Source organism: Rhinopithecus bieti, unplaced genomic scaffold (assembly GCF_001698545.2).
Source record: "Rhinopithecus bieti isolate Rb0 unplaced genomic scaffold, ASM169854v2 scaffold_762, whole genome shotgun sequence".
Lineage (NCBI taxonomy): Eukaryota > Metazoa > Chordata > Mammalia > Primates > Cercopithecidae > Rhinopithecus > Rhinopithecus bieti.
Genome location: NW_016803282.1, coordinates 229,854 through 242,731, shown reverse-complemented (window position 1 = coordinate 242,731; position 12,878 = coordinate 229,854). Strand labels below are relative to the sequence as shown.

The following is a 12,878-nucleotide window of genomic DNA, read 5'->3' as shown; positions in this document are numbered from 1 at the left end:
TATATAGAGAGAGAGAGAGAGAGAGAGAGAGAGAGAGAGAGAGAGAGAGAGATTACGCAGCCATAAAAAGGAACAAAATAATGGTATTCATATTGACCTGGATGGAATTGTAGGCCATTATTCTAATTGAAGTAACTCCTCACAAATGGAAAAACCAAACATTGTGTGTTCTCACTCATAAGTAGGAGCTAGGTTATGAGGATGCAAAGGCAAACAAATGATACAATGGACTTTGGAGACTCAGGGGTAAGGATGGGGGGGTTGAGAGATAAAAGACTAAACATTGGGTTCAGTGTACACTACTTGTGTGATGGGTGCACCAAAATCTCAAAAATCACCACTAAATAACATGCTCATGTAACCAAACACCATCTGGTTCCCCAAAACCTATTGAAATAAAAAATGTAATATTAAATTATGATATGTTTCCAAGTTTATAAATAAAATTATAAGTATTAATATTTATAATATCTAACACAAGGTTTTTTAAAAAGCACCTGCAACATAAAACTCACAAGTCAAAATATTTTGTTACAAATATCCAAAAATTTTTTATGTGTTTCACGGGGTGTCTATTAAAGACTTACACTTTTTCCATCATTCTTACTGAAGGATGAGATACTGACATTTCCACTATATAGTGCTATAAGAATAAGTGATTTGTGTGGTGTGGGATGGAGGCAGAAGAATATCACTAAAAGTCCTATGAACCTTGAACAAAAAATAAATACTATGAGCACCTTTATGCCACAAATTTGATATTCTAGATAAAATGGATCCATTTATTGAAAGACACATTTTTCCAAAACTCATATAAGAAGAAACAAACAATCAGAATATACTTATGTCTCTTAAAGAAATTGAATCACTAGTTAATAACTTTCCAAAACAGAAAGCACCAGGCACAGATGGGATTATAGGTGAATTTCATCAAACATTTAAGAAATACTTTGTATAAATTTTCTGCAATCACTTTCAGAAGATAGAAGCAGAGGGAATACTTCCTAACTTATTCTGTAAAGCCACCATTACACTAATTTCAAAAACAGACAAGAAGATTACAAGAGGAGTAAACTTTAGACCAACATCTCTCATCAACATAGATGCAAAACTTCTCACTAAATACTAGCAAATTGAATCTAACAATGTATAAAAATAATTTTACACCATGAGCAAGTGGGATTTCTCCTGAGTTGCAAGGTTGTTTCAGCATTTGAAAATGAATTAGTGTGACCACCACACAACAGCTTAAGGTAGAAAAATCCCATGATCATATCAATGAATGCTGAATAAACACTTGACAAAATTCAACAACCATTCATGACAAAAACTCTCAGGAAACTAGGAGTAGAAGGGAATTTCCTCAATTTGATAAAGGATATGTATATCTACAAAAAAACCTATAGCTAACATCATAATTAATAGTGAGAAACTTGAAACTTTTCACAAAAACCAGGAATATGGCAAGGGTAGCCCCTCTAACCACTCCTCTTCAACATTGTACTAAAATCTTGGCTAATGTCATAAGACAAGAAAAGAAAAGGAAGACAGATTATAAAGGAAGAACTAAAACTGCTTTGTTCACAAATAATATGATTGTCTATGTAGAACACATAAAATAATTGACAAAAATCCTTCTGAAACTAACATGCAATTACAGCATGTTTGGAATATATAATGTTAATATACAAAAGTCAATTGCTTTTCTGTGTACCATAAATGAACAAGTGGAATCTGAAATTAAAATCACAATACCATTAACATTAGCACCCCCAAAATGGGATAGGAATATATCTAATAATACATGTATATAATCTACATGAGGAAAACTACAAAACTGTTATGGATACAATCAAATAACTAAACAACTTGGGAGAAATTCCATGTTCATGGATAGGTAGGCTAAATATTGTCATGATGTCAGTTCTTCACAATTTTATCTACAAATTCAATGCAACTTCAATTAAAATCCCAGCAAGTTATTTTGTGGATCTCAACAAACTGATTGTACCGTTTATATGGAGGCACAAAAGACCCAGAATGGTCAAAAAAATATTAAAGGAAAACCATAGTTGAAGGATGAACACTCCCTGACTTTAAGACTCACTATAAGGCTACAGTAATCAAGACTCTGTGCTATTGGTGAAATAATGAACAAACAGATGAACAGGACAAAATAGGAAGCCTAGAAAGAGACCCTCATAAACTCAGTCAACCGATCTTTGACAAAGGCAGAAAGGAAATAAGAAAACCAAAGATGGTTATTTTGACAAATGGTACAGGACAATTGGATATTCACATATAAAAATAAATAAATATAAACATACATCTTGAATCCTTCACAAAAAATAACTTAAAATGAATCATGGACCTAATTTCAAAATGCAAAACTATAAAACTCCTAGAATATAAGTATGAGAAAACCTAGATTACTTTGTGTGGCAATGACTTTTTAGATAAAATAGCAAGGGCATGGTCTATAAAAGAAGTAATTGATAAGCCGAACTTCATTGACATTTTAATAAACTTCTGCTCCATAAAAGACAGCATCAAATGAACAAAAAGACAAGTTACAGACTGGGAGAAAATATTTGCAAAGGCACGTCTAATAAAGGACTGTATCTGGAATATACAGAGAACTTTTAAAGTATAATAATAATAATAATAACCCAATCAATAAATAAGTCAATGACCTTAACACATACCTCATCAAAGAAGATACATAAATGGAAAATAAGCATGTGAAAAGATGTTCCACATCATCTCACCAGGTAAATGAGAATTAAAACAACAATGAGATATCATTACACATCTAATAGAATGGCCGAAATCCAGAACACTGGCAATGTCAACGCTGATGAGGATGTGGAGTAACAGGAACTCTCTCATCCTCTGCTGGCGGGAATGCAAAACGGTATTTCCAGGTCAGAAGACATTTTGGCGGTTTCCTCCCAAACCAAACATCCTCTTACCATATTACTAAATAGTCATGCTCCTTGGTATTTATCCCAAGGAGTTAAAAGCTTATCTCTACACAAAAATCTGCATATGGACATTTATAAAAGCCTTACTCATAATTGCCAAAACTTAGAAGTAATCAGAATGGCCCTCTGTAGGTGAATGGGATGTATGCAGAAGGAAGTCAGTAAACATAACCTTCCCAGACTGTTACTTTCATGTATTTCTTTGTTGGCCAAAACATAAATATGATTATGAAGACATTTTCTGCTCTCACAACAACATAGCTTTCACATGAATTGAAAGGACACTTCTCAGACATAATGCAAGTCAAATTAGAGATAGCTGAGGAAACAAAACCTAACATTGTAGCAAATAAAGTTTATTAGGGGTTGAATTGTGTCTCCCAAGGGGGCTTTAAAGTCCTTAGCCCCAGTACCACAGAATTCGGTCTTACTTGGAAATGGAATCATTGCGGATGTAACTAGATAATTTAAGACGAAGTCCTAACGGATTAGGGTGAACCCTTAATCCAGTGATACTGGTGTTGTTATAAGAAGAGGCAAGACTAGGTAAAGATAAACACACAGAGAGGACAACAGGAGGACTATAGAGGTAGATTGAAGTGATTTTCCTACAACATCACAAATGCAAGGGAAGGCTTAGGGCCACCTGAAGCTGAAAGCAGCAAGAAAGGATCTGACTCTCACCCCAACCTCCAAGTTTAGAAGAAGCATGGCCCTGTCAGCATCATGTTTCTGAACTTCCAGCTTCCAGGATTGGGAGAATAAATTTCTGTTGTTTTAGCCACACAGTTTGTGGCATTTTGTTATGGGAGCCCTAGGAAACTAATACAAACTTGAACATGGCAGAAGCTTGAAACATGTATGAGTAATGTGCTGTGTACTGTCTTTCACCAGTAACTAGCAGTCTTTCCTTTGGATTTAGATGTCCAAATGCAGACCAGATCGACTTGATCTGATCTCTTTTTCTAAATTCAATCAGTGGCTATATGCAGATATGTTAATAAAAACTAAAACAACAACAAAACAACAAAAAAAATGATAAAATTAAAATATAAAAGCAAAAAAGCCCTCAAAATAACAGTATATATGTTAGTCACACATAGATAAAAGTGGTATGCTTAAATTATAAACTTATTTTAATGTAATTAACTAGTTATGTATTCTTATTACTATAAAGTATACATTTTATTCTTAAAAAACAAATCATGAGGTGTATGACAGCATAGATATCTTAATCAAAATATCTTCCAATTTTACTCTGAATTCCTTAAATTCCAATGCCTATCACTTAGTAACTACAAAATAAATGTGAGGCTGCATTAGAAAAAACAATAAAAATGACATGAATTTTAATTAGTTTGAATGATGATACCTATCATCAATTTGCTCACAACGTTACTTTGAGAAAAAGTTTTTAAAGTAAGTTACACTATTGCAAAGCTTAGAAATACTTGTTTAAGAAGACCGATACTCGACAATGCCAGATTTTTTAAATAAGTGGTAAAATTAACCAGAAAAAAATGAATACCATATTATAAAAATATCAAACCTATATCCCACTGTTAAGGGTAGGAGCAAAATCTACCTCAAGATATATCATAGGGATCATCAAGAAGTCAGCAAAATCCGTCAGTGCTGTCATCATTGTTCTATTGCCTAATTGGGCTTCTTCTCTTCATTATTCCCTAAAATCAGTGCATAGTTTTGAAGAAATCCCATGTCTCTTATTTTATATTTCTACTACTAAACCAAATTGAATATGCTGTAATTGGTCCTTAATTATTGAAGAAATACTGGAACACATCAGTGACTCAACACTATCTTAAACTATTTATATACACTTTGTTATAAATGTGCTCAATTATTGTTCATTAGTGCCCATGAATATTGGATAAATCAGCTTTTATTGACTTATAGAAAGTTAAACAGTGGGTGAACTCCAGAATATACTAGGAAAGATATTATAAATTCGACAGGATAAAGAACTTGTAATTCCTTTAGGTATTTAAGGTATAGATATCTACCAGAAGTAGATATCTTTTTAAACTGTGAAACACCATATAATGTTACTTGAAATTAATATTGCTGATGATGTAGTCAAATTTGTTATAAAATGTTGTTATTCACATACTTTTCAATAATACGGATCAAATATACTTTTTTTCATTATAGAGTAAATTCAGACAAAGTAAATATACTGTGCATGCTATGTTTCAGTAAGTTTGTTAATATAGTCACTAATCATACCTGAGTTAGTTCATTAATATCTACAAGTCCATTACTGTCTGCATCAAAATATTTAAACATTTGATCCACCAATAGCTTCTTCCGAGATATGTCGTCATCATTAGGATTTTCATTTTCTTGCATAACATATTTTTGGTTTTGTAAATCTAATAGCATATTTTTCATCTTGCTGTATTCAGTAGTCTTGCACTTATCTCCTGTAACAAAAGAACTAGTTATTTTCAAAGCAATATTATTGAAAAGAAATAGTTTATTTAATTAATGTTTAGAGTCTATTTTATGGATAACATATTATGTACATAATTTTTACTTTTCTAGTGTTGCACAATTAACGACTTGTACAAGAAAAATGAAATGGGCTATTTCCATGATGGGATAGAAAACTTTTATCTCTATTACATCTGATAACAACATATTTCTGTGTGGTTTGTTTATGAGAAACGTACAGATGCTATGACAGACATAAAAAAACGATAGTTCCAGCTGGAAACTTATTTCAAAGCTCAAAGGTATTGTTTTAGTTTTATTCTTACTTCTAGATCCTCTTATAAGTCTCTTAGATAAACCGTCTTTATAAAACTCTCTAGATATTTTTTTATACTGCATGAAAATGACGATTTATAAGCGAGGTGAAATTTCAATTTGCTGAAGGCCAAAGCATCAGATTGGCTTTTGATTTTGTACTTAAACAGGTATATAGAGAGAGAAATTAAGATTGGTATTAGAAATTACATATTTAGAAATATATGTGGTTTAAGTATATTATATTATAATTAAAACTATGTACTTATATAATATAATATATGTGTATATATATGGTTCCAAGAGATGATACCACATTTTAAATCTGAAATATGTTTTAGAGATTTGGATTTGCATTGATGACATTCACACATATATATTTACATTTATATTATTTTTAGAAATTTTTTAGTTGTTACAAATACACAATGGCTGCACATATTTATGGGTTACATGTGGTATTTTGACACAGGCATACAATGTGCAATGATTAAAATCAGGGTAATTGGGATATCTATCACCTCAAACATTTATGATTTCTTTAGGTTAGGGACTTTCCAAACCCAGCTTTTAATTATTTTGAAATATACAATAAATTATTGTTAACTACAATTGCCCTGTTTTGTTACTGAATATTAGATCATATTAGAAGGTCAGTTCCTTCCAACTGTATTTTGTACCCAACTAACCAACCCATCTTTATTCTCCCGCCATCCCCACCGCCACTCTTTCCCAACCTCTGGTAACCATCACTTTAAAGCCATGAGTTCAAATATTTTTTTCAGCTTCCATATATGAGTGAGAACATGTGATATTTGTCTTTCTATGCCTGGTTTATTTCACTTAACATAATATCCACCAGTTCCAGCATGTTGTTGCAAATGTCAGGATTTCATTCATTTTTATAACTGACTAATATTTCATTGTGTATATGAGCCACGTTTTTCTTGTCCATTTATCTGCTGATGAACACTTAGGTTGATTCCATACTTTGACTAGTGCTGTGATAAACATAAGAGTGAAAATATCTCTTTGATATTCTAATTTCCTATCTTTTACCTATACATCCAGCAGTGGGATTGCCTGTACACTGCTGGTGGGAATGTAAATTAGTACAAACACTATGAAGAACAGTATGAAGCATCTCAAAAAACTAAAAATAAACGCATTTTCTTGATTTTGACTTCTTAATAACACTAAGATCATATTAGTATTCTTCTAATAGTGTTTTCTTACTGTTCTGGTATTCATTCATCTCTTTGTTTAGGGTCCCTGGTATATAATGTGATATATATTTGCACTTTTTATTTTACAGTATTAAGTTTGCCTCTCCACAGCTAAATCATAAGCTTACTGAAGCAAGACTGCATTACAGATATTTAGTATCTGCCATGTAATAACCAGGACAATACTGGGAACATCACAGTTAGTGAAAATAATTTCTTGGATTACTGTCTCTCAAAAGTAAATAATGGCCAGGCGCAGTGGCTCATGTCTGTAATCCCAGCACTTTGGGAGGCTGAGGCAGGGGAAATCACCTGAGGTCAGGAGTTAAAGACCAGCCTGGCCAACATGGTGAAATCCCATCTCTACTAAAACTAAAAACAATTGACCAGGCATGGCGGCACGTGCCTCTAATCCCAGCTACTCAGGAGGCTGAGGCAGGAGAATCACTGGAACCCTGGAGGTGGAGATTGCAGTCAGCCAAGATTGCACCACTGCACTGCAGCCTGGATGACAGAATGAGACTCTGCATCAAAAAAAAAAAACAAAAAACAAAAAAAAAACCAAAAAAGAAATTTCTCTAATATTTTCACATAATTATTTTATGTGAAGGAAAATAATTTTACTTACAATGGCCTCATGATGAGATCTTTATAAATGCCATATTGAAATGGCATGTATATAGCAAATGTGATATGAAATACATTATACAAAAATTCAGTGCATAAATAATTTGAAAATTAAATAATAGGTTTTATATTAGTTGAGATTTTTTATAACATATTTTAGGAAAAAAATCCTAACTTTATAATTATGATCAATTTTGACAATTAGGCTTAAGAGCATCTACAATGTTAAAAGAAAATGTCTAAAGATATCTAAATATGTGTCAGAGAAGCATGGGGCTGCAAAACAATATTTGAATCTCATTCTCTTTTGAGACAAAATGGAAAACAATCTCTTCCAAAGAGATGATAGACTGTCTTTATTTTTCAAAGGCAATGAAATTACTATTGTTGTTCAGCACTTTGGTTTTAGCAATCCTGTCAACAAGTTCTTTTCACAACAAAATGTAAACTTTGTGCTGCAGATTAAGTCAATTTTGTATCATTCTGTTCTCACTAAAGAATAAGAAGAAAAATATGTTTTCATAATAGCAAGAAACTCATTGACAAAAGAGACAAGTAATCAAATCCGTAGCCATTGCTAGCAATTTTGGTATTGTGAAAGCAGCACAAAGGGAGCCTTCAAATAGTGAACGTGTGTTTATCTGTGTGTACAGGTGTGTATCAGGAAGGAGAGAAATATGTGATGAAAAAAATACTGAAAAGGATTATACACCATTCCAATAGCCTTTCCTTGGATTTCTGTATATGACCCCGAGTCTGTAGTGCCTTCATTTCTATCAACTGCCAGTGGATGCCATATGGAACGGGGGCTGACCTTAGACCAATGGTAATGGGGAGATCTGAATGTTGGCGAGAGATGGATAGGAAATAGGAGTTAAACACTGAAAATCTTTAACTAATATTTAAAACTGGAGAAAGGGATAGAGTTTGGGTTGCCCCACTCTAATTTTGATCTAATCTAATCAGTGTGATCATAACACTCTCATTAATGCTTTCATTCCCCAAATAGTTGTAAATTTCTTCTCCAGTCCAGAAATTGAGGTAGTTGCTGGAAATCCAAATAAAATAACCATAAAAAACATTGCAGTTAAGGCATTCATATTCTATAAATATGTACAATATGCATGCAATTATTTAAATTTGTATAAAAAGTTATTAGTTTAAAAATTTTTTGTCATAGAATTTTTTGTTATAAATAGGTATATCTGTTATTAATAACAGATTACATGTAAGGAAGGCTTCCCGTGTGTCAGAAACTTTACATATATTAAGTCATTTTATACTTATTGAATCTTCCCAACAACCCAAAAAGAAAATCATTATGATTACTACCATTTTACAGATGAGGAACTAAGGCACAGAGATGTGAAATAACTTGTTCAAGGTTATAGAGCTAGAAGGACAGATTTATTTTTACATACGTGCCATATCTCCCTTTTATCCACTAACTTTACTTCTCTCATTTTCAGAACTGAGTTTTCCTTTTTAACTATTTTATTTAATAGTTAAAATTAAATATTGCATGAATTCTGTAATTTGTCCAATGATTGATTATTTGTAAAGTGAGAGATAGATATAATAATAAAGCCTAGGCAATATCACTGTTTATATTACAGAAAGAGAAAGAACACACACACACATACACACACAAATGTAGTATCTAAGAGGTAACAGGTGAACTATCAGAATGTATTGAATAGAAAGCCAAAGGGAGAGAACTTTTCAAGAAACAGAGTGTGATGAAATGTAAAACACTTGAGAGTAAAAGCAAGATAAACAAAACGTGTCCATTGGAGTCCTTAAACTGGAGGTAATTAGTAACTTTAAAGAAAAAATTTAAACTTTAAAGAAAAATGCTAGTGACTAAGTGGTGCAAATTTTACATTACAATGGGTTGTATAGGGTAATACATAATTATTAAATATTAAATTATTAAATAATTTCTAATTTCCAAATTAGAAATATTAAATATGTATTACCCTTTTAATAATTATTGATAGAAAAGGAAAACAACTAGCATGGTTAACACAGAAGAGTAGACATTTAGAAATTGTGCTCCCTTCCCCAAGTCCAAAAATAGCAGCAAGCAGGAAGGGAATAAGTTTTTGTTTGTTTATGTGGTTACTTTGATAGAATCATTTTCTCAAGTTAATTGACAGGCAGCATGAGATTAGCATAGCTAAAGAAAAGAAACAATTTCACTTCATGCTCTGGGAGAACAGCATGAAATCTCCTCTGCTGTTCCTGTTCTAGACACGAAGAATATACTAAGGAACATGACAAAAATCCTTATTTATTGATATCTGTACATTATCTTCCTTCCCATGGATGCAGCGTCACTAGGGCTGTGCTGACTTTTGACTCAGAGTCATTCTAAGGGCAAGGAAAATCCATCTGGCCTTGTAGGGCCTGCAAGGATACGGAATCACTGACGCCCAAACGTCTGCACCTGTAAAGCTGGCAATGCCTCTCCAAGTCACACAGAACTGAGGACAATGACATCTTACACATCTGAGAGTACAACCGTCAGTTTTGAGTACATGATAAGTGCTAAAAATTATAGATTATATCAATTATGCTTAGTATAATATGTTTTTGTAAAGGCTGCAATTTGTTCTTATCTCTTTGAAATTATACTTTTATCCTTTCCTCCTATCCTCCAATAAAAAGTACCAATTCCCTCCAACACAAAAGATTCAATCAAAAGCATAAAAGGAAACCATGTTTTATCTTTTGACATTTATTCTTAGAATTTGATTAGTTTGATTCCAATATAAGCCGAAATCTTAGAAACTCAAAGAATAAAATGTATTGTTTTATTTAGAATAAATTCCATTTGTATATTATAATGTATGTAGAAACTGTTTTCCTCAAACTATTCAATAATTGCTAATAAACACAAATATTTTAGACAAATATTTTGTATTTAAAGCGTAAAAAAGATGTCAAAACTTCAGTTGTATTTAATATGCATATGTAATATGCATATATGAATCAAATTCAATGTGGAAAGCTGTCATGTTTATATTAATTATAAGTAGTGAAACTATGTATACGAAGGAATCCAAATTATCTTGGTTAAAGGTAGCCTGAACATAATTTAGAAAAAAAACAACTTTAAACCTAAACTGTAATATCTACCTAATTTTCAAAAAGATAAAAAGTGTCAATTGTATTGTGTTATTTGAACTTTACTTAAGTGTACTACAGTTATATATAATAATGTAAGCTTACTATCTTTCAGGTACTAGTCTAGTTCTAGATATTCACTGGTACAAATACACTTACACACACCACATTAGAACATAGTGCGTTTAAAGAGCCATGATTATTGTAAATACAGGGGCATTTTTTAAAAGAGTTTGGTTTTTAGCGTTTTAGGCTTACAGAAAATTGAGCAGAAATTACAGAGTTCCCATATACCCTTTCCCCCCAACACATGCAGATCTTCCCCAGCTATCAACATCCCACATCATAGTTACAATCGATGAAGAAATATTGAATACCATTATCACCCCAGATCCATAGTTCAACTTATGATGCTTTAAGTACACTAAAGTTCTTGGTGTTGTACTTTCTATGGATTCTGACAATTGTATAATGGCATTTATCTACCATTATACTATAATTTACAGAACAGCTTTACTGCCCTAAAAATCCTCTGTGCTCCATCTATTCATCACTCCTTCTCCTGTAACCTTTGGCAACCACTGATTTTTTTTAATGTTTTCCACAGTTTTACCTTTTCTAGAATGTCATATAGTTGGAATCATACAGTATGGAGATTTTTTCAAACTGGCTTCTTTCACTTAGTAATATGAATGTTTGTTTCCAGCATGTCTTTTCATGGCTTGATAGCTCACTTCTTTTTAGAAATGAATAATATTCCATTGTATGAATGTACCACAGTTTATCCATTCACCTGTTGAAGGGCAACTTGGCTGCTTCTAAGTTTTGGCAATTGTGGATAAAGCTGCTATAAACATCTGTGTGAAGGTTTCTGTGTATGGATTTAAGTTTTCAACTCATTTGAATAAACATCAAAAAGCATGATTGCTGCATGATATGGTAAGAATATATTTAGTTTTGTAGAAAGCTGTCAAAGTCTCCTCCAAAGTGGCTGTACCATTTTGTATTCCAGCAAGCAATGGGTGAAACTTCCTATTGCTCCATATCTTTGCCAGGATTTGATGTCGTCAGTATTTTGGGTTTTCATCAGTCTAATAAGTGTGTAGTGGTAGTTCCTTTTGTTTTAGAGGGGATTATTTTAGTTTGTAAGTGATTATATTTTACAAGACCTTAGTTCCTTTATCCTGCCCTCGCTTTCTACACAGAGAAAATTTGATTTGGCTTAATTTATTATGGCCCTAAGCATTGTTGAATAGTTAAATAAAAAGTGAGTGAAAACATGATTAATTTGATTGACATGCTTACTGATTAATTTTGGGAATTAATCTTACTGGAAATAAAAGGGAAGTATTGTGAGTTAAAAATTAATTCCCCAAACACTTTGCTACTTAGGATATAACTTGTCAATTATATGCCACATTGTAATTGGCAACTATCTCCCAATCTATCTAAGTAGTAGTAAAAAAATGGTTTGATATTCTAGTTCAGCAAATGTGATTATGTATTAGAATTTCAATAAAGATGTTCTAGTATCCAGGTGACTTTGCTCTTTTAACCCTGAGAGAATGTTAATTAAAATGTTTCTGAGGGTTGTAATTATTTTCATCAAGTACAACACACTTGGATCATACGTGCAGCTTAGCTATTACTTCCTTTCTTCATCCCCTCCCACCACTGCCACAAACACAAAAGCGAATCATAAAGATGCAGCGAACATTAGCAGAAAACACAACAAAATAAAACAAAGCATGATACAATGGTGAAATTGATGATCTAGAATGTGTAGCAACCTAAATAAAAACCATAAATTTATCCCCCCCCCCAAAATACAATTTAACATACTAGCTACCATAACTGGTCAAATGCATTATTTTAATGTTTAGTGAATTTAATAGTCTTTTAAATCATTATCCTTAGAGTAAAACTCAGGAAAATATAATACACTTCATATGAAAAGACATGCCTTTTATAGAATACATGAGAGCTAATGCTCTTAAGCAGTTTGTAAATTAAGTGATTTCCCTAATTATTTTTTTTTCCAGGTAACCTACCTATAAATAATTTGTACATGACATGCAAGGCCTTCCATCTTCTCACAATACTACAATTGCTGGTAAAATTTAAATGCATTATTCCTTCCTTC

The 12,878-nt window shown here is 32.3% G+C and overlaps 1 protein-coding gene across 2 annotated transcripts in view; it reads right to left on the bottom strand.

Annotated features, from left to right (window-relative positions):
• The window catches only part of FSTL5 (follistatin like 5), a 577,539-nt gene that overhangs the window by 420,824 nt on the left and 143,837 nt on the right, over positions 1–12,878 (bottom strand). For both annotated transcript variants that reach the window (XM_017871750.1, XM_017871745.1), the window contains exon 3: positions 5,232–5,428. In XM_017871750.1, the coding sequence (XP_017727239.1) occupies positions 5,232–5,428 (197 nt within the window). The remainder of the gene's footprint in view (positions 1–5,231; positions 5,429–12,878) is intronic.